The sequence below is a fragment of the Mobula hypostoma genome, chromosome 21 (genome assembly GCF_963921235.1).
Source record: "Mobula hypostoma chromosome 21, sMobHyp1.1, whole genome shotgun sequence".
Lineage (NCBI taxonomy): Eukaryota > Metazoa > Chordata > Chondrichthyes > Myliobatiformes > Myliobatidae > Mobula > Mobula hypostoma.
In genome coordinates, this window is record NC_086117.1 from 62,602,127 (window position 1) to 62,625,402 (window position 23,276).

At 46.5% G+C, this 23,276-nt stretch overlaps 1 protein-coding gene across 2 annotated transcripts in view; it reads left to right on the forward strand.

Moving 5' to 3' along the window:
* LOC134360064 (phosphatidylinositol 4-kinase alpha) overlaps positions 1-23,276 on the forward strand; it is a 267,869-nt gene that overhangs the window by 8,902 nt on the left and 235,691 nt on the right. For both annotated transcript variants that reach the window (XM_063074140.1, XM_063074141.1), the window contains exons 2-5: positions 684-875; positions 5,739-5,839; positions 11,089-11,218; positions 17,799-17,922. In XM_063074140.1, the coding sequence (XP_062930210.1) occupies positions 684-875; positions 5,739-5,839; positions 11,089-11,218; positions 17,799-17,922 (547 nt within the window). The remainder of the gene's footprint in view (positions 1-683; positions 876-5,738; positions 5,840-11,088; positions 11,219-17,798; positions 17,923-23,276) is intronic.

The window sequence follows — 23,276 nt, forward strand, 5'->3', positions numbered from 1 at the left end:
TTAAAAAAAGACTGTCAGATGAGTTGGGTTGAATTTACCTTTAAGAAATCCATGCTAGCCTTCTCTAACTACTCCCAAGTGACAGCATATTTTGCCCCCTATTATTGTTTCTAGAATCTTGCATGCTACTGAGTTTGAAACTCATGGTTCAAGGGCCATCAGGGTCTTGTTTTGATGGGAGCATGTCACTTACTTACCCTCCATTTAGGGCAGCAATGAAGGTCCTCCATTTCTGGTGGTGTTCAGGGCTTCCTTCATCGTTTCAATAGCTCCCTCTTGACTTTCACTGCTGTCAGGCATACAAGTCCCGGGTGGAGACTCAGGAATACCTTTGCACTCTGATATAGAAGGATTCTTCATTGCTGTTTCCATAACAATTTTGTTTGACCAGTCAGGGTTGTTAGCCCTAAGCTGAACCCCAGAACCCGGAGGACTGGTGGACCACTCTTAGTTTGGCCTCTTCCCTTTGACCTGTTTGGCATGGGTGACCCTAACGAGAACCAAAGCAGAAACCCCTGATTCTAACCAACACAGCTAGTGAGGCACACAAGCCTCCAAACCATGACAAGGTTGTGGTCCTCTTGGAGGGGCATGCCACTGTAAGTGAGGAAAGTAGACATTTGTTAGACCCCAGTTAAACTGAGTTGATCTCTGCTGGCCAACGGCACTCTTTGTTTTTACAGATTTGCAGACCGCATTTGTGAAGGAGGTTCATGATTTTGTACTCGAACAGTTTAATAGCAGTCAGTCAGAACTGCAGAAGATCTTACATGATCTGGACTACTTCCATACTGAATTTAGCCCCCTGAAGCTCAGATGTCAAGCAAACGCGGCATGTGTGGATTTAATGGTTTGGGCTGTTAAAGATGAGCAAGGTAGAGATTCTAAAAATGTAACTGTTTTCTCTGTATTTTCTGTGCAGTGTAAGTTTATTCCCATTTAACTATATACATGTGTACCGTCAAACGAAACATTTCTCCAAACCGGGGTGTAAAGCACAGTAGTACACATAACACACAATAACTTAGGAAAGTAAGGATATTATTTACAGATGAATTTTATGCATAAACAAAGTAAAATGCATGTTAATTATTGTAGGATACTGAACTGATTAATTGATGACACTTCAAATGCGATGTGGCAGGGAGTTCAGAAACGGCAGGGAAGTTCTTCCCTGTGGGAAGAAACTGCTTCCCATCCTGACTGCTCTTGTCTTTATACATTGAAATGTCCTGCCTGATGGTAGAAAGTCAAAGAGGATGCTGGATGGATGGGTGGGATCCTTGATTACACTATGGGCCTTGCTAATGCAGTGCTCCTGATGAATGCCCCCAGTGGATGGTAGAGAGACTCCTATGATCCTCTCAGCTCTTCTCACAGTCCTATGCAGGAACTTTTGGTCTGATGGTCTGATGCTCTGCTGCTCCCATACCAGATGGAGATGCAGCTTCCCAGGGTGCTCTGAATGGTGCTTTTATAAAATTCAGTTGTGGAGGGGCCATTTTAAAGAGTGAAAATAAAATTCTAAAAGCAGAAGTCTTTTCTTTGAAAGACAATTAATGCTGGGTCAATTCTTAACTTGAGGCCTGAGCTGAATAGATTTTTGTTGGGGGCAGTATGGCATGGTGGATCCTCAAATCCACCATGAAGGTACAGAATCTTGACAAAGTGATTTCCATACACTCCTTTGTGAAGTGGAGAATATTATAACTGGTCATCCAATTACTAAAGCATCCTCCCGTCCCAGTGATTTGGAAGCACTAACACCCAAGCATCTGTTACTCCTGAAGACCTCATCATCCTTACTGCCAGGAGAGTTCAAAAAGGAAGACATTTATGCTTATCATAGATGGAAGCAGGTCTGATACATGTCAAACTTGTTTTGGAAGTAGTGGGCCAGGATGTTACCATAGTTACAGGAACATCAGGAGTGGTCAGGCATAAAACATAGTTTCCTCCGAGGAGACATTATGCTTACAGTTGACAACACAGCACCTCAATATTCCTGGATTTCAGTGCTTTAAAAGGGATAGAGAGGGCGGAAAAAGGGGAGGAGGGTTGACGTTACTGGTCAGGGATACTATTACAGCTACAGAAAGGGTGGGTAATGTAGCAGGATCCTCTTTTGAGTCAGTATGGGTGGAAGTCAGGAACAGGAAGGGAGCAGTTACTCTATTGGGGGTATTCTATAGGCCCCCTGGTAGCAGCAGAGATACAGAGGAGCAGATTGGGAGGCAGGTTTTGGAAAGGTGCAAAAATAACAGGGATGTTATCATGGGTGACTTTAACTTCCCTAATATTGATTGGCACCTGATTAGTTCCAAGGGTTTAGATGGGATAGAGTTTGTTAAGTGTGTCCAGGACGGATTCCTGTCACAGTATGTGGACAGGCCGACCGGGGGGAATGCCATAATAGATCTAGTACTAGGTAATGAACCGGGTCAGATCTCAGATCTCTCAGTGGGTGAGCAGCTGGGGGACAGCGACCACCGCTCCCTGGCCTTTAACATTATCATGGAAAAGGATAGAATCAGAGAGGACAGGAAAATTTTTAATTGGAGAAGGGCAAATTATGAGGCTATAAGGCTAGAACTTGCGGGTGTGAATTGGGATGATGTTTTTGCAGGGAAATGTACTATGGACATGTGGTCGAAGTTTAGCGATCTCTTGTGGGATGTTAGGGATAAATTTGTTTCGGTGAGGAAGGTAAAGAATGGTAGGGTGACAAGTGAGGTGGAAAATCTAGTCAGGTGGAAGAAGGCAGCATACATGAGGTTTAGGAAGCAAGGATCAGATGGGTCTATTGAGGAATATAGGGAAGCAAGAAAGGAGCTTAAGAAGGGGCTGAGAAGAGCAAGAAGGGGGCATGAGAAGGCCTTGGCGAGTAGGGTAAAGGAAAACCCCAAGGCATTCTTCAATTATGTGAAGAAAAAAAGGATGACAGGAGTGAAGGTAGGACCGATTAGAGATAAAGGTGGGAAGATGTGCCTGGAGGCTGTGGGAGTGAGCGAGGTCCTCAATGAATACTTCTCTTTGGTATTCACCAATGAGAGGGAACGTGATGAAGGTGAGGACAATATGAGTGAGGTTGATCTTCTGGAGCATGTTGATATTAAGGGAGAGGAGGTGTTGGAGTTGTTAAAATACATTAGGACAGATAAGTCCCCGGGGCCTGATGGAATATTCCCTAGGCTGCTCCACGAGGCAAGGGAAGAGATTGCTGAGCCTCTGGCTAGGATCTTTATGTCCTTGTTGTCCACGGGAATGGTACCGGAGGATTGGAGGGAGGCGAATGTTGTCCCCTTGTTCAAGAAAGGTAGTAGGGATAGTCCGGGTAATTATAGACCGGTGAGCCTTACGTCTGTGGTGGGAAAGCTGTTGGAAAAGATTCTTAGAGATAGGATCTATAGGCATTTAGAGAATCATGGTCTGATCAGGGACAGTCAGCATGGCTTTGTGAAGGCCAGATCGTGTCTAACAAGCCTGATAGAGTTCTTTGAGGAGGTGACCAGGCATATAGATGAGGGTAGTGCAGTGGATGTGATCTATATGGATTTTAGTAAGGCATTTGACAAGGTTCCACATGGTAAGCTTATTCAGAAAGTTAGAAGGCATGGGATCCAGGGAAATTTGGCCAGGTGGATTCAGAATTGGCTTGCCTGCAGAAGGCAGAGGGTGGTGGTGGAGGGAGTACATTCAGATTGGAGGATTGTGACTAGTGGTGTCCCACAAGGATCTGTTCTGGGACTTCTACTTTTCGTGATTTTTATTAACGACTTGGATGTGGGGGTAGAAGGGTGGGTTGGCAAGTTTGCAGATGACACAAAGGTTGGTGGTGTTGTAGATAGTGTAGAGGATTGTCAAAGATTGCAGAGAGACATTGATAGGATGCAGGAGTGGGCTGAGAAGTGGCAGATGGAGTTCAACCCGGAGAAGTGTGAGGTGGTACACTTTGGAAGGACAAACTCCAAGGCAGAGTACAAAGTAAATGGCAGGATACTTGGTAGTGTGGAGGAGCAGAGGGATCTCGGGGTACATGTCCACAGATCCCTGAAAGTTGCCTCATAGGTGGATAGGGTAGTTAAGAAAGCTTCTGGGGTGTTAGCTTTCATAAGTCGAGGGATAGAATTTAAGAGTTGCGATGCAATTCTATAAAACTCTGGTTAGGCCACACTTGGAGTACTGTGTCCAGTTCTGGTCACCTCACTATAGGAAGGATGTGGAAGCATTGGAAAGGGTACAGAGGAGATTTACCAGGATGCTGCCTGGTTTAGAAAGTATGCATTATGATCAGAGATTAAGGGAGCTAGGGCTTTACTCTTTGGAGAGGAGGAGGATGAGAGGAGACATGATAGAGGTGTACAAGATATAAGAGGAATAGATAGAGTGGATAGCCAGCGCCTCTTACCTAGGGCACCACTACTCAAAACAAGAGGACATGGCTTTAAGGTAAGGGGTGGGAAGTTCAAGGGGGATATTAGAGGAAGGTTTTTTACTCAGAGAGTGGTTGGTGTGTGGAATGCACTGCCTGAGTCAGTGGTGAAGACAGATACACTAGTGAAGTTTAAGAGACTACTAGACAGGTATATGGAGGAATTTAAGGTGGGGGCTTATATGGGAGGCAGGGTTTGAGGGTCGGCACCACATTGTGGGCCAAAGGGCCTGTACTGTGCTGTGCTATTCTATGTTCTATGAAACACATGGATCATTGGAAGGGTCATTCAAGTCTTTACAGACAGAAGAGGATTTGTGAGGCAGGTGTGGTTTAAGACCAAGACAAGCTGTCTGGACAGGTCTATAACCAAGATCTATCTTCTGCAGGATGCAGAGGTTTGAGGAGCTCCAAACTTAATGACTTTCATTTGACTCACTGACTTGACAGATAGAAGTGGTAAAGGTCACTCTGAACTTGGCTAAGTGCTAGTAACGCTGTACTGTGCCAGTGACCCAGGTTCAATTTCTTCGCTGTCCACAGGGAGTTTGTATGTTCTTCCTCTGACCGTATGGGTTCCCTCCGGGTGCTTCAGTTTCTTTCCACATCCCAGAGATGTACGGGTGGTATGTTAATAGGGCATGTGGCTGTAAGTCGAGGGGAAATAGTCGGAGTCAGGTCAAGGCTTGTCTGAGACAGAGCCTATTTGGGAAGCTCAGGTACGGGTTGGAACTTGGCGGTGGGGTGCAAACCCAGACCATGTTGATTGTGGCAAGGCCGGGGTCCCAGTGTGATGAACTGAGGCAGATGCTGTGGACCTGCTCCGGCTACAGGCTTCATTTCTGTGGACTCACTTCAGTTCTGAATGCTGTTGCTTTCTTTATTGTTTGCATAATTTGTGTTTCTTTTTCTCTGCACATTGAGTGATTTTTTTTGAAAGGGTTCTTTTGGGTTTCTTGTTTTGCGGCTGCCTATTAGGAGATGAATCTCAAGGTTGTTTAATTTATGCATACTTTGGTTATAAATGGACTTCGAACTTGAGCGGCATAGGTTTGTTGGGCCAGATGAACCCATTACTGTGCTGTATCTCCAAATAAAATACTTTTTTAAAATGAGCGTTAAGTTTGATGGGTTTTATTACCTTAAGTTCTCAATCAAGCTAGAAGGATGGAATGAGCAACTGTGTTGACTAAGTTTCCTACACCTTACATGATACTTTTTGTGTGTGTAAAAAACACTGTACTAAATGAATATACATGTAATGTTCATTCTCAACTTTTTAACATGTTCAATCTTTCTAACAAAGGTGCAGAAAATCTCTGCTCGAAGCTCTCTGAAAAGTTGCAGTCCAAGACTTCCAGTAAGATAATTCTCTCGCATATGCCTTTGCTGATCTGCTGTTTGCAGGTATGTTTACATTTAAAACTAAATATGAAAGTTTGTTTGTTTTCCAGTGGCATTTTGCCAAGTTCAGAGCTCCAAATAGGCTTTATCCAGCTTTCTAACATTACAGTGCAGCATCCAGGGGAATTCTACTGTTAAACGTGCTATCTTCAAATGGAAATGTTAAATTGAGGCCTTGAGTGGTGGGATGGAAACACTACCAAGTGAGGTGTAAGGTGTTCCTTCTCTCCACTAGCCTGCAGGTCACCTTGGGCAAGGTGTAGCACCTGCTTAGAACCTCCCTCCACTCCTGATGAGGGTCACTTGAAGGTGGTGGACGGTCGTATGAGCAGCTGGTGCATATCACAAGTCCTGGTTACATGACCACTGACGCCATGCTGACAATATCTGAAGAGTATTGATAATGGCTGGGGTCACCCTTCGTGTAAAGGCACTGCCCAAAAAAAGTCAATAGCAAACTACTTCTATCAAAAAATATGCCAAGAACAATCATGGTCATGGGACACCACGGCACATAACGATGATAATGAAACTGAGGCCTCTCTTTTCCAATGGTAATATTTATTTAGCGATACAGCGCAGAGTAGGCCTTCCTGGCCCCTAGAGCCATGCTGTCCCAGCAACCCCACAACCCTGATTAATTCTAAACTAATCATTTTACAATGATCAATTAACTTATTGGTATGCCTTTGTACTGGGGGAGGAAACCAGAGCACCTGAGGAAAACTCATTTTTTCCACAGGGGGGATGTACAGAGACTCTTTACAGAATGGCGCTGATTTGACCTCTGAACTCCAAAACTCCTCACGCTGTAATAGTGTTGTGCTAACCACCGTGCTACCGTAGCACCCAAACTAAACCAATCCAAAGATGAAGATTAGCTTTACTTGTCAAATATGTCGAAATATACAGTGAAATATGTCATTTGCGTCAATGACTGGCATAGTCCAAGGATGTGCTGGAGGCAGCTTCCAGCACCATGTGGCATTCCAACAACTTACTAACCCTAACCCAAACATCCTTTGGAATGTGGGAGTAATCTGGAGCACCTGGAGGAAACCTACTTGGTCACTGGGAGAATGGACAAACTTCTTGCAGACAGTGGCAGGAAATGAACCTCTATTTACCAAGTGCTGTAAAGCATTATGCTAACCGCTGCGTTACTCTGCCACCTTCCATAGGCACTGCTGAGTAAATTGTACAGAAAAAGTCCATTACACTCAGACCCTGCGTAGCACTGATTCGTTACAATGCGGTTATTCAATTCTTTATTGAAATGTTAAATAAATGATAAAAATTAATTCTGAACAACACTTAAGACGTCTCAAGAGCGGCTGCCATTACAGCAAACATTCACTCAGCCAGTGAGAGTGCTTTACATATGCTCTGAGCCGCAAACAGCCAATCACGTATTAGTTCATGCTCTGCTTGCTCCCTCGCCAATTTACTCCATATTTTCGCCCTTAATATCTGGAAAACAGCGTGTAACTTCCAGTGAGAGTAGTACATCTAAGATATCTAGAAAAATATTAGCATGGATATGAAACTGCAAGTGATACAGTATTTGGAAACCGGTGAGCGTTGGGTTGATGTTGGTGCCTTTTTGAAATTGGCTACATCAACATTCAGAACAATTATAAAAAAAAAATGCAGACAAGATAAAAGCTTCTGCATGGTGGCCTCAAAGTTATCATCAACAAAATTTACTCATTCAAGGAGCCATTTGCTTGAAGAAATGGAAAATAGACTAAATATATGGGTGGATGTCCAAGTACAACGAAACATGCCCCTAAGCCCGCTGATAATAATAAGAAGGCAAGAAGCATCTTCAATCATACTCAAGAAGAAGAAGAAGCTACATTAGTAACATTCACAGCCAGCAGAGTTGGTTTGAAAGATTTAAACAGCACAGTAATCTCCATAGCATACGTATCTCTGGTGAAGCAGCTAGTGCAGACAGCAAGGCAGTCCAGGATTTTCCTGCAACACTGAAGACCATAATCAAAATGAACAGTTATCCTCCCAAGCTTGTCTTCAATGCGGAGAAACATGCATCTGGGTTCAAGACTACAAAGGAGTGGTTAATTCTCTTGCTAGGAGGCAATGCTAAAGGTGACTTTAACTTAAAGCCCATGATTGTGTAATACTCTGAAACACCACAAGCAATGGATGGCATTTTAAAGTCAAGTCTACTGGTGACTTGGAAATCGGACAAGAAAACCTGAGTGACGATTGATGTTTTTCAAAATTGCTTTGTTTCATATTTTTGTCCAGCAGTGAAACATTATTGTGAGGAGCATGACCTTGAACCTAAAGCATTCTTAGTGCTTGATAATGCCCCAGGCCACCCTGAGAATCTTGACGTGCTACGGACCTGCATTCCTATAGAAGTGGTTTACCTTTGTGACGAGAATACACATAGATTAAGATGTTAGCTGTCCTGTGCTGGCACCAGTGGGATCAGCAGTTGGTCTGCCACCTGTCTTCAGGAGAAAGAGAGATAAGAAAACAATGGAGCAGCATTTGGAGATGTTAATGAAGGGACGGGAGAGTTTAACGGAAGGAGAGCTGTCAAGATCGGCTCCCCCTTTGAACCCTGAACTGTTTGAAGTGATGGACAGGCAATACCCCAGCAGGGGGATAAAAAGAGACAGGTTCGCTAAGGCAGGCCACACAGGACACCCCAAGGTAACGAGACCCTGGAAGCGGTGCGTCTCCCACAAGTCGGTGGGAAGTTTTGAAGGCTGGTCGCGGGTCCAAGCCATAGACGTACAGGGTGGAAAGGCACGATCAGTGGGAACCTGGTGTGTGTCCGCCCTTGCCTGGGTGCCAGGTTCACCGCAGAGAAACGATCGAATCTGGAAGCAGGGGGTCACAGTCGGTGACCCCAGATGACATCACAAAGGGCTCGCCCGAAAGCTGACTGCGAAGAATATCGAAGGTCTGTGTGGAAGCCGTTTGAATATTCATTCGTTTTGCTCTCTCTCTCCTTCCCCCCACTGTCCATCTCCCACGGCAGCGATTACTGCGAACTGAACTGAACTAAATTGAACTGAACTTTGCGTCACTTTGAAACTGGTCATTTACCCCTAGACAACGATAGAGCTTGATTGATCCTGTTATCTTAATTCTGTGTACATGTGTGTTTATCATTGCTGAACTGTTGCATTTATTATCCTTTTGATTAGAGTACTGTGTTGCTTGTTTCTTTAATAAAACTTCCTTAGTTCTAGTAATCCAGACTCCAACTGAGTGATCCATTTCTGCTGGTTTGGCAACCCAGTTACGGGGTACGTAACACCTTCCACCAAACACCACTTCATTACTCCATCCAATGGATCAAGGAGTAATATCGAACTTTAAAGCCTGCTACCTCACTGGACTTTCAAGCAACTTGTAGAGGAAACAAAAGGTCAAGACAAACAATCCATCAGGCAGTTTTGGAAAAACTGTAGACAATATTAGAGCAGCCTAGGATGAAGTAACTTCAACTGCACGAAAGGAGTGTGGAAGAACCTATGCCCAGAAGCATTCAACGACATCCTAGGATTTCAGACATAACCAGTTATCCAAAAAATTGTTGAACTGGCCAATGAAGCGGGATTAGCGGATGTTAATGATGGCAATGTTGAAGAGTTACTGCGTTCTCATGGTAAGAGCCTTAATGACGAAGAGCTTCAAGAATTGGTAGAGCAATGCATCCCGGGTGAATCTGAGGACATAGATGGAGAAGAGGAAACACCAGCAAGAAACCTCACCACAAAATTCCACGATCACACAAATCATGGACCAGTTCATCGATAATGACTCTGACTGAGAGTAAAGCAATAAGGCAAAGAGAGGTGTTCTCAGCATGATATCCTGCTACTGAGAACCGCTTCATGACAGGAAACTTAAGAAAAGGCAGTCAAATCTCGACTTGAAGAAGGTGCCAAAGTTAGAGGAGGACTCACAGCCTGGTGCCTTTTCTAAGATGTAACCGCCACCCGCTTCCCTCCGCTGCTGCTGCGATGTGTTGCGGCGCCACTGATGTACAGGTTGGGCCTGTTTGCGTGTTTGTTACTCCACAACTTACTGTGTTTACAGAAAATAATTATCATATATCTCGGGATTCATTTATTTTTATCAGGTGCACCTGTCAATTTACATAATGTTATAGTCACCCGGCATAGTGCTGATTTACGTGTTTGTTACTCCACAACTTACTGTGTATACAGAAAATAATTATCATATATCTCAGGTTTCATTTATTTTTATCAGGTGCACCTGTCAATTTACATAATGTTATAGTCACCCGGCATAGTGCTGATTTACATGTTTGTTACTCCACAACTTACTGTGTATACAGAAAATAATTATCATATATCTCAGGTTTCATTTATTTTTATCAGGTGCACCTGTCAATTTACATAATGTTATAGTGACCTGGCATAGTGCTGATTTACATGGCACTCCACCTCTGAGGAACACATCCTCAGCTTTAAGTGGGGTCTGAGTATATTGTAATTTTAAAATAGTAAATGCAGAATTGTACAAAAGTCTGAGGTACACACATATAACTAGGGTGCCTAAGACTTTTGCACTGTACTGTAGTAATTTTATGTATTGCATTGCAATGCTGCCACAAAAAAAAACACATTTCATGACATGTGAGTGACAGTAAACCTGATTCTGATATGGGTCTGTATTGTGGACTGAGAGTGGGAAGGGGCAGGGAGAGGGGAATAATGGTTGGGAAATGGGGAAGAGAGAAGGGAGGGAGCAGGAAATACCAGAGACATTCTGTAATGATCAATAAACCAATTGTTTGGAATCAAATGACCTTACCTCGTGTCTCAGGACTGGGTGTGTCTGCACGTGTGCCACCCCCTCCCCTTCCCTGGCACTCCTTCTCTGCCACCTGTCCCACACCCCTCCTGAGGTGCTCCACCCTCACCATTCCCAACACCCTTTGCTCCCACCAGATTTACAAACTCACATTGACAAGTACAACACTGTGTAAAATTGTTAGGCACCCTATGTGTTCAAGACTTTTGCACAGTACCGTAGGTTTTGTGAGCATTTCCTTTATTGTATGTGTGAAATGTTTTAAAGCAATGGATTTGCACTGTCACTTACTAAAATCCCCAATTCAAAGCTTGTTAGAAGATCACATTGCAAATGATGAACTTGTTGATGTTGTTTTGTTTGGTGGATTTACTGCACATTTTGGATTTCTTTGCATTTCAATGTTTTTTTCCTTATCTGAACAGGGTCTGGGGCGTTTATGTGAGCGATTCCCTGTTGCAGTTCATTCTGTGACAACGTCACTAAGGGATTTTCTCGTCATCCCTTCCCCAGTACTTGTCAAAGTGTACAAGTACCACAGTCAATACAATTCAGGTAGGTGGTACTGCAGTTACTGCACGTTTATATAGTGTTATGATGATCTTCATCAACGCAGTACTTCAATCAACAAAAAGCGTGAGGGTGAGTGCACAAAATGCCAGGGAATCTCAGAGGATCAAGCAGCATCTGTGGAAGGAAACGGAGAGTCAATGTTTCAGGCCGAGTCCCTTCATCTGGATTGAAAGATAGAAGGGAGATAGCCAGTAGGAGGCAGTGAAGGGAAGAGGTGGAGCAAGAGCTGGCTGTTGATAGGTGGATCAAGTGAAGGGAGGGGATAGGCAGATAGAGCAGGGGAGAGCGGGAATAGTGACAGAGGCTGGGAGGTGATGGGTGGATCAAGTGAAGGGAGGGGATAGGCAGATAGAGCAGGGGAGAGCGGGAATAGTGACAGAGGTGGAAGGTGATGGGTGGATCAGGTGAGGGAGGGGTGATGGGCAGATGGAGGAGGGGAGAGTGGGAATAGTGACAGAGGCTGGGAGGTGATGGGTGGATCAAGTGAAGGGAGGGGATAGGCAGATAGAGCAGGGGAGAGCGGGAATAGTGACAGAGGCTGGAAGGTGATGGGTGGATCAGGTGAGGGAGGGGTGATGGGCAGATGGAGGAGGGGAGAGTGGGAATAGTGACAGAAGCTGGGAGGTGATAGGTGGATCAGGTGAGGGAGGGTGATGGGCAGATAGAGCAGGGGAGAGCGGGAATAGTGACAGAGGTGGAAGGTGATAGGTGGATCAGGTGAGGGAAGGGTGATGGGCAGATGGAGGAGGGGAGAGTGGGAATAGTGACAGAGGCTGGAAGGTGATGGGTGGATCAGGTGAGGGAGGGGTGATGGGCAGATGGAGGAGGGGAGAGTGGGAATAGTGACAGAAGCTGGGAGGTGATGGGTGGATCAGGTGAGGGAGGGGTGATGGGCAGATGGAGGAGGGGAGAGTGGGAATAGTGACAGAAGCTGGGAGGTGATAGGTGGATCAGGTGAGGGAGGGGTGATGGGCAGATGGAGGAGGGGAGAATGGGAATAGTGACAGAGGCTGGAAGGTGATGGGTGGATCAGGTGAGGGAGGGGTGATGGGCAGATGGAGGAGGGGAGAGCGGGAATAGTGACAGAGGTGGAAGGTGATAGGTGGATCAGGTGAGGGAAGGGTGATGGGCAGATGGAGGAGGGGAGAGTGGGAATAGTGACAGAGGCTGGAAGGTGATGGGTGGATCAGGTGAGGGAGGGGTGATGGGCAGATGGAGGAGGGGAGAGTGGGAATAGTGACAGAAGCTGGGAGGTGATGGGTGGATCAGGTGAGAGAGGGGTGATGGGCAGATGGAGGAGGGGAGAATGGGAATAGTGACAGAGGCTGGGAGGTGATAGGTGGATCAGGTGAGGGAGGGGTGATGGGCAGATGGAGGAGGGGAGAGTGGGAATAGTGACAGAAGCTGGGAGGTGATGGGTGGATCAGGTGAGGGAGGGGTGATGGGCAGATGGAGGAGGGGAGAATGGGAATAGTGACAGAGGCTGGAAGGTGATGGGTGGATCAGGTGAGGGAGGAGTGATGGGCAGATGGAGGAGGGGAGAATGGAAATAGTGACAGAGGCTGGGAGGTGATGGGTGGATCAGGTGAGGGAGGGGTGATGGGCAGATGGAGGAGGGGAGAGTGGGAATAGTGACAGAAGCTGGGAGGTGATGGGTGGATCAGGTGAGGGAGGGGTGATGGGCAGATGGAGGAGGGGAGAGTGGGAATAGTGACAGGCTGGAAGGTGATGGGTGGATCAGGTGAGGGAGGGGTGATGGGCAGATGGAGGAGGGGAGAGTGGGAATAGTGACAGAGGTGGAAGGTGATGGGTGGATCAGGTGAGGGAGGGGTGATGGGCAGATGGAGGAGGGGAGAGTGGGAATAGTGACAGAAGCTGGGAGGTGATGGGTGGATCAGGTGAGGGAGGGGTGATGGGCAGATGGAGGAGGGGAGAGTGGGAATAGTGACAGAGGTGGAAGGTGATGGGTGGATCAGGTGAGGGAGGGGTGATGGGCAGATGGAGGAGGGGAGAGTGGGAATAGTGACAGAAGCTGGGAGGTGATGGGTGGATCAGGTGAGGGAGGGGTGATGGGCAGATGGAGGAGGGGAGAGTGGGAATAGTGACAGAGGTGGAAGGTGATGGGTGGATCAGGTGAGGGAGGGTGATGGGCAGATGGAGGAGGGGAGAGTGGGAATAGTGACAGAGGTGGAAGGTGATGGGTGGATCAAGTGAGGGAGGGGTGATGGGCAGATGGAGGAGGGGAGAGTGGGAATAGTGACAGAAGCTGGGAGGTGATAGGTGGATCAGGTGAGGGAGGGGTGATAGGCAGATGGAGGAGGGGAGAGTGGGAATAGTGACAGAAGCTGGGAGGTGATGGGTGGATCAGGTGTGGGAGGGGTGATGGGCAGATGGAGGAGGGGAGAGCGGGAATAGTGACAGAGGTGGAAGGTGATGGGTGGATCAGGTGAGGGAGGAGTGATGGGCAGATGGAGGAGGGGAGAGTGGGAATAGTGACAGAAGCTGGGAGGTGATGGGTGGATCAGGTGAGGGAGGGGTGATGGGCAGATGGAGGAGGGGAGAGTGGGAATAGTGACAGAAGCTGGGAGGTGATAGGTGGATCAGGTGAGGGAGGGGTGATGGGCAGATGGAGGAGGGGAGAATGGGAATAGTGACAGAGGCTGGAAGGTGATGGGTGGATCAGGTGAGGGAGGGGTGATGGGCAGATGGAGGAGGGGAGAGTGGGAATAGTGACAGAAGCTGGGAGGTGATGGGTGGATCAGGTGAGGGAGGGGTGATGGGCAGATGGAGGAGGGGAGAGTGGGAATAGTGACAGAAGCTGGGAGGTGATGGGTGGATCAGGTGAGGGAGGGGTGATGGGCAGATGGAGGAGGGGAGAGTGGGAATAGTGACAGAAGCTGGGAGGTGATAGGTGGATCAGGTGAGGGAGGGGTGATGGGCAGATGGAGGAGGGGAGAGTGGGAATAGTGACAGAGGCTGGAAGGTGATGGGTGGATCAGGTGAGGGAGGGGTGATGGGCAGATGGAGGAGGGGAGAGTGGGAATAGTGACAGAAGCTGGGAGGTGATGGGTGGATCAGGTGAGGGAGGGGTGATGGGCAGATGGAGGAGGGGAGAGTGGGAATAGTGACAGAAGCTGGGAGGTGAGGTGGATCAGGTGAGGGAGGGGTGATAGGCAGATGGAGGAGGGGAGAGTGGGAATAGTGACAGAAGCTGGGAGGTGATGGGTGGATCAGGTGAGGGAGGGGTGATGGGCAGATGGAGGAGGGGAGAGCGGGAATAGTGACAGAGGTGGAAGGTGATGGGTGGATCAGGTGAGGGAGGAGTGATGGGCAGATGGAGGAGGGGAGAGTGGGAATAGTGACAGAAGGTGGGAGGTGATGGGTGGATCAGGTGAGGGAGGAGTGATGGGCAGATGGAGGAGGGGAGAGTGGGAATAGTGACAGAAGCTGGGAGGTGATGGGTGGATCAGGTGAGGGAGGGGTGATGGGCAGATGGAGGAGGGGAGAGTGGGAATAGTGACAGAAGCTGGGAGGTGATAGGTGGATCAGGTGAGGGAGGGGTGATGGGCAGATGGAGGAGGGGAGAATGGGAATAGTGACAGAGGCTGGAAGGTGATGGGTGGATCAGGTGAGGGAGGGGTGATGGGCAGATGGAGGAGGGGAGAGTGGGAATAGTGACAGAAGCTGGGAGGTGATGGGTGGATCAGGTGAGGGAGGGGTGATGGGCAGATGGAGGAGGGGAGAGTGGGAATAGTGACAGAAGCTGGGAGGTGATAGGTGGATCAGGTGAGGGAGGGGTGATGGGCAGATGGAGGAGGGGAGAGTGGGAATAGTGACAGAGGCTGGAAGGTGATGGGTGGATCAGGTGAGGGAGGGGTGATGGGCAGATGGAGGAGGGGAGAGTGGGAATAGTGACAGAAGCTGGGAGGTGATGGGTGGATCAGGTGAGGGAGGGGTGATGGGCAGATGGAGGAGGGGAGAGTGGGAATAGTGACAGAAGCTGGGAGGTGATAGGTGGATCAGGTGAGGGAGGGGTGATAGGCAGATGGAGGAGGGGAGAGTGGGAATAGTGACAGAAGCTGGGAGGTGATGGGTGGATCAGGTGAGGGAGGGGTGATGGGCAGATGGAGGAGGGGAGAGCGGGAATAGTGACAGAGGTGGAAGGTGATGGGTGGATCAGGTGAGGGAGGAGTGATGGGCAGATGGAGGAGGGGAGAGTGGGAATAGTGACAGAAGCTGGGAGGTGATGGGTGGATCAGGTGAGGGAGGGGTGATGGGCAGATGGAGGAGGGGAGAGTGGGAATAGTGACAGAAGCTGGGAGGTGATAGGTGGATCAGGTGAGGGAGGGGTGATGGGCAGATGGAGGAGGGGAGAATGGGAATAGTGACAGAGGCTGGAAGGTGATGGGTGGATCAGGTGAGGGAGGGGTGATGGGCAGATGGAGGAGGGGAGAGTGGGAATAGTGACAGAAGCTGGGAGGTGATGGGTGGATCAGGTGAGGGAGGGGTGATGGGCAGATGGAGGAGGGGAGAGTGGGAATAGTGACAGAAGCTGGGAGGTGATAGGTGGATCAGGTGAGGGAGGGGTGATGGGCAGATGGAGGAGGGGAGAGTGGGAATAGTGACAGAGGCTGGAAGGTGATGGGTGGATCAGGTGAGGGAGGGGTGATAGGCAGATGGAGGAGGGGAGAGTGGGAATAGTGACAGAAGCTGGGAGGTGATAGGTGGATCAGGTGAGGGAGGGCTGATGGGCAGATGGGGGATAAGAGAGCGGGAATAGTGACAGAGGTGGAAGATGATGGGTGGTGGAGTCAGAGCACTGAAAGTAATGGAATTTGACAGAAGAGCAAGGTGGAGCGTGGCGCCAAAGGAGGGCAGATATGAACAATGGGAGGGAGGGGACCCAGTGAGAGGAGTGTGTGGCTGATGTGTAGATGGAGTGGGTGGTGGAGGGAAAAAACAGGATGATGGGGGGCTGGAGCTGGGCATAGGAGGATCTAGGTAGGTCAGAAGCAGAGATAGAGGGTCAATTGGAGAATCCAGTGTTGAAACTTTGGGTTGCTATCAGGTGGAATTATGAATCTGTGAAATGTATTGCCATGGAAGGCTGTAGAGGCCAAATTAGAATAGGTTAGAACTTTATTCCCTAGAATGTAGAAGATTAAGAGGAGATTTGATAGAGGTATACAAAATGATGAAGGATATAGATAGGGTGAATGCAAGCAGGCTTTTTCCACCAAGGTTGCATAAGACTACAACTAGAGGTCGTGGCTTAAAGGTGAAAGGTTAAGCGAAACATGAGGGTAAACTTCTTCACTCAAAGGGCCATGAGAGTGTGGAATGAGCTACCAGCTCAGCTGGTGGATGTGACTTTGATTTTAACATTTTAAGAGAAGTTTGGATGGGTATATGGATGGTAGGGGAATGGAGGGCTATGGAAGGCTGCAGGTCGATGGGAGTAGGCAGTTTAAGTGAGTCAGAATGGACTCAGTGGGCTGAAGGGCCTGTTTCAATGCTGTAATTTTCTCTGACTCCAAGTCATTGATCATATTTAAAATGGAGATTGATAGGTTCTTGATTAGTCCGGGCATCAAGGTTAAGGGGAGAAGACGGGAGAATGTGGTTGAGAGGGATAATAAGTCAGTCGTGATGAAATGGTGGAGCAGGCTGAATGGGCCAAATGTCCTAATTCTGCTCCTATGTCTTCTGGTCTTATGAGGTGCTGTTCCTACTGTTTGCGTTTTGCCTGACTCTGACAGCGGAGGAGGCCGAGCACAGGCATGTTAGGTCGGGTATGGAAAACACAATCAAAATGGCTGGCAATGGGTAGCTCTAAACAACCATGAAGGATGGAATGTAGGTCCCCAGCAAAGTGATCTCCCAGTATGCGATGATATTGATATTGTGATTGAAATCTGCAGTGAAAAGCCTTTGTGGAAGGAAAACTGTTGGCATTTAGCGTAGCAATGAAGGTTCTCCATCCCTGGCGGTGTCCGTGACTTCCTTCGTTGTGCCAGTAGCTTCCTCTTGATTTTCATTATTATCAGTTATGGAAGGCCCAAGTGGAGACTCAGAAATGCTGTCGCACTCAGATATAGAAGGATTCTTTATTGCTGTTTCCATAATAATTTTGTTTTACTGACCAGGGTTGTTAGCCCTGAACTGAACCCCTGAACCCAAAGGACTGGTGGACAAATTTTAGCCTGGCCTCTACCCTTTGACCTGTTTGCACGGGTGGCCAAAGCACAAGGCCCTGACTAGCCAACATAGCTCTCCGGGTCATTGAGGCACGCAAGCCTTCAAACTCTTCGACGACATTGTGCTCCCCTTGGAGGTTTGTGAAAGAATACTGGCCTTAAATCTCTAGCAACTTCTCGCGTACAGTACAATGGAAGTTCATTGCCTTACATTTTAGATACTTTTGAATCAACATTTAAGTATGAAATAAAATACTTGATTCAAAAGTAATTCATGATTATAAAAGGTCCCAAATGCTGTCTGTAAGTCATTGCTGTAGCTGTGTTTTTCCTTGCATTGCAATTTACATTTTTCTCTTTTGAAGGAGGAACTGATATTAAGATAAGTGTAACAAATGAACACTCAGAAGCAACTGTGTTGTCCCCAAAGAAAAACCAGCCATCCATGTACGAACAACTGAGGGATATTGCTATAGATAACATCTGCAGGTAAGAACTCGAGCCTTTTTTTTATAAGAACGCTGCTTCATATAAAATATCTAGCAATTATTTTGTATCATTACAACCATATGACTGGCACTGCCAATACATTACGTTGTGCATGTAGTCACTTTCACCATCTGCAGCAAGCAGGATTTCCCGGTGACCAACCATTTTCATTCTGACTTGTTGGTCCACGGCCTCCTCTTCAGCCACGATGAGGCCACTCTCAGGTTGATGGAGGAATGTGTCATAATTTGTCTGGGTAGCCTCCACCCTGATGAGATGAGCATTTATTTTCTTAGACTTCACTGTTTTCACTTCCCATTTTGGCTCCCACTTTACCTGTTCCTTTCTCCTCACCTGCCTATAACCTCCTTCCAGTGCCCCTCCTTGTTCCTTTTCTCCCATAGTCCACTTCATCACCCCTCCTCCACCCTCCTACCTTCCTTCCTCCCTCCACTCCATCCTCCACAAGGGGAACTTCCCGACTGCCAATCATTTTAATCTAATTCCCATTTCCGTTCTGCCATGTTGGCCCATGGCCTCCTCTTGTGCCAAGATGAAGCAACCCTCCGGGTGGAGGAGCAACACCTCACAGTTGCAAGAAAAAGTTTGTGAACCCTTTGCAATTACTAGGTTTTCTGTATTGATTACTGATAAAATGTGTTCTGATATTCATCTAGGTCACAATAGAGAAACACAATCTGCCTAAGCCACTTACACACAAACAATTGTACTTCTTCTCATCATTACTGAGTACACTATTTAAGCATTTACAGTCTAGGTTCAACAAAGTATGTGTGCCCCTGGAGTAATGCCTTCTACAAAAGCTATTTGGAGTCTGGTGATCCAATCAATGAGATGAGATTGAAGGTTGAGTTGTAGATGTGCCCTGCTCTATACAAAAGACACACAAAGTCAGGTTACTGACAGAGTCTGCTCTTCACAGGGAAGATCTGTTTATATGCACCATGCTTCAATCAAAAGAACTTTCAGAGGACCTTAGAACAAGAATTGTAGAGATGCATAAAGCTGGAAAAGGCAAGAAAAGCATTTCTAAAGAACTGAGTGTTCATCAGTCCACAGTAAGAGAAATTGTCTACAAGGTGGAAATTCAGTACTGTTGCTACTCTCTGTAGGAGTGTGCATCCTGCAAAGATCACACCAAGAGCACAGCGTGCAAGGCTGAAGGTGAAAAAGAACCCAAGGGTAACAGCAGAAGGCCTACAGAAACCTCTAGAACTTGTTAAAGTCTCTGTTCGTGTATCCACTATAAGTAAACACACTGAACAAGAATGGTGTTCATGGAGGGACACCATGGAGGAAACCACCACTCCCAAAAAGAGTAACATTGCTGCACGTCTCAAGTTTGCAAAAAACCACCTGGATGTTCCACAACATCTCTGGGAAGTATTCTGTGGACAGATTAGACAAAAGTTGTACTTCTTGGCAGAAATGCACACTGCTGTGTTTGGAGGGAAAAGGGCACTGTACCCCAACACCAAAACCTCATCCCAATTGTGAAGCATGGTAGAAGGAGCATCATGGTATGGGGCTGCTTTTGCTGTCTTGGGGCCTGAACAGTTTGCAATCATTGAGGGAGCAATGAATTCAAAATTGTATCCAGACATTTTACAGGAAAATGTCAGGGTAGTGGTCCATCACCTGAAGCTTACTGGAAGTTGGATGATGCAACAAGACAATTATCTGAAACACAAGAGTAAATCAACAACAGAATGGTTTGAAAAGAAGAAAATTCATGTCCTAAAGTGGCTGTCCATAAGACCATAAGACGTAGGAGCAAAATTAGGCCATTTAGCCCATCGAGTCTGCTTAGCCATTCCATTATGGCTGATCCTGGATCCCATTCAACCCCATACCTTGCTTTCTCATCATAACCTTTGAGGCCCTGACCAATCAGGAAACTATCAATTGTTGCTTTAAATATATCAATGGTCATGGCCTTCACAGTTGCCTGTGGCAGAGCATTCCACAGATTCACCACTCTGTGGCTAATAATAATCCTCCTTACCTCTGTTCTAAAGCATAGCCCCTCAATTGTGAGGCTGTGCCCTTTAGTTCTGGACACCCCTACCATAGGAAACATCCAATCCATATCCACTTTATCCAGTTCTTTTAATATTTGGTAGGTTTCAAGGAGATCACCCTACATTTTTCTGAATTCCAGTGAGTACAGGCCAAAAGCTGCTAAACACTCCTCATATGCTAACCCCTTTATTTCTGGAACCATTCTCGTGAACCTCCTCTGGACTCTGTCTAATGACAACACATCCTTTCTGAGATATAGAGCCCAAAGCTGTTGACAGTTCTCCAAGTGCGGCTTGACCAATGTCCTATAAAGCCTCAGCATTCTCTCCTTGTTTTTATATTCTATTCCCCTTGAAATTAATGCCAACATTACATCTGCCTTCTTTATCACAGACTCAGTCTCTATCCATGCCACTATCTTTCCTGTAATGCCATGGGATTTTATCTTGTTAAGCAGTCTCACATGTGGCACTTTATCAGATGCCTTCTGAAAATCCAAATAAATAACATCCACTGCCTTTCCTTTATCCATCCTGCTTTTACTTCCTCGAAGAACTCCAACAGATTTGTTAGGTAAGATTTCCTTTTACAGAAACCGTGCAGACTTTCATTTAGTTTATCAGTAGTCTCCAAATACCCCGAAACTTCATTCTTAACAGTGGACTCCAACACTTCCTCAACCTCTTAGATTAAGCTAACTAGCCTATACACTCCTTTCTTTTGCTCTTCTTCCTTCTTAAAGAGTGGAGTGATATTTGTAATTTTCCAGCCCTCTGGGATCATGCCAGAATCAAGTGTTTCTTGAAAGGTCATGACCAATGATCTCTTCAGCAGCCTCTCTCAGGACTCTGGAATGTAGTCCATCTGGTTCAGGTGACTTATCCACCTTAAGAACTTTGAGTTTACCTCACACTCTTTCCTTTGTAATGGCAGTGGCACTCACTGCTACTCCCTGACACTCTCAGACTTCTGGTACGCTGTTAATGTCTTCCACAGTGGAGACAGATGCAAACTACCCATTAAGTTCATCTGCCATTTCTTTGTCCCCCATTATTACTTCACCAGCATCATTTTCCAGTGGTCCATATTCGCAGGACTTTAAGTGTATTACTTGCCCTTTCCAGCTCCCTTTGCAATCTCAACCCCACATCCTGGATACTATTTAGAGGCCTATATATGATTTCCATAATGTTTTGTTTTATTCTTGCAGTTTCTTAAGTCCACCCACAAAGATTTGACATTCTCTGACCCTGTGTCACCTCTTTCTAAAGACGTAATTCCAATCTTACCAACAGAGCGACACCATCGCCTATTTCTTCCTGCCTATCCTTTCGATACAAAGTATATCCTTTGACAATAAGTTTCTAACTATGACCTTTCAGCCACAACTCAGTGATGCCCACGTCATACCAACCAATCTGTAATTGCGCCATGAGTTCATCCAAGTTATTCCGAATACGCTTATTTAAATATAGCACTTTTAGTCCTGCATTCTTCGCCCTTTTGAATGTTGCCTCTGGTACAATTTTACTCTTTGCACAGTCTGCATTTGTACCCAGTCATTGGCTTGTCCTTCCTTACATTCATATTACACCCAACATCTACTTGTAAACCTGCTGGCTTATCTTCAGCTCTATCATATTGGTTCCCAACCACCCACCCACCCCCCGCCATATGTTTAAACCACTCCCACCAGCTCTATTAAACCTGCCCACAAGGATATTGATCCCCCTCAGATAAAAGTGCAACCTGTTCCTTTTGTACAGGTCACACCTGCCCTGGAAGTGGTCACAATAATCCAGAAATCTAAGAAGGTCATTAAGAGGGAAAACATTAACTATGAAAGGAAGCTAGCAAATAATATAAAAGAGGATACTAAAAGCTTTTTCAAGTATATAAAGAGTAAAAGACAGGTGAGAGTAGATATAGGACTGATAGAAAATGATGCTGGAGAAATTGTAATCGGAGATAAGGAGATGGCAGAGGAACTGAACGAGTATTTTGCATCAGTCTTCACTGAGGAAGACATCAGCAGTGTACCGGACACTCAAGGGTGGCAGGGAAGAGAAGTGTGCGCAGTCACAATTACGACAGAGAAAGTACTCAGGAAGCTGAATAGTCTAAAGGTTGATAAATCTCCCGGACCAGATGGAATGCACCCGCGTGTTCTGAAGGAAGTAGCTGTGGACATTGCGGAGGCATTAGCGATGATCTTTCAAAAGTCGATAGATTCTGGCATGGTTCTGGAGGACTGGAAGATTGCAAATGTCACTCTGCTATTTAAGAAGGGGGCAAGGAAGCAAAAAGGAAATTATAGACCTGTTAGCTTGACATCGGTGGTTGGGAAGTTGTTGGAGTCGATTGTCAAGGATGAGGTTGCAGAGTACATGGAGGCATATGACAAGATAGGCAGAACTCAGCATGGATTCCTTAAAGGAAAATCCTGCCTGACAAACCTATTGCAATTTTTTGAGGAAATTAAAGTAGGCTAGACCAGGGAGATTCAGTGGATGTTATATATTTGGATTTTCAGAAGGCCTTTGACAAGGTGCCACACATGAGGCTACTTAACAAGATAAGAGCCCATGGAATTACAAGAAAGTTACATACGTGGATAGAGCGTTGGCTGATTGGCAGGAAACAGAGAGTGGGAATAAAGGGATCCTATTCTGGTTGGCTGTCGGTTACCAGTGGTATTCCACAGGGGTCCGTGTTGGGGCCACTTCTTTTTACGTTGTACATCAACGATTTGGATTATGGAATAGATGGCTTTGTGGCTAAGTTTGCTGATGATACGAAGATAGGTGGAGGGGCCGGTAGTGCCGAGGAAACAGAGAGTCTGCAGAGAGACTTGGATAGATTGGAAGAATGGGCAAAGAAGTGGCAAATGAAATACAATGTTGGAAAGTGTATGGTTATGCACTTTGGCAGAAGAAATAAACAGGCAGACTATTATTTAAATGGGGAGAGAATTCAAAGTTCTGAGATGCAATGGGATTTGGGTGTCCTCGTACAGGATACCCTTAAGGTTAACCTCCAGGTTGAGTCGGTGGTGAAGAAGGCGAATGCAATGTTGGCATTCATTTCTAGAGGAATAGAATATAGGAGCAGGGATGTGATGTTGAGGCTCTATAAGGCGCTGGTAAGACCTCACTTGGAATACTGTGGGCAGTTTTGGTCTCCTTATTTAAGAAAGGATGTGCTGACGTTAGAGAGGGTACAGAGAAGATTCACTAGAATGATTCCGGGAATGAGAGGGTTAACATATGAGGAACGTTTGTCCGTTCTTGGACTGTATTCCTTGGAGTTTA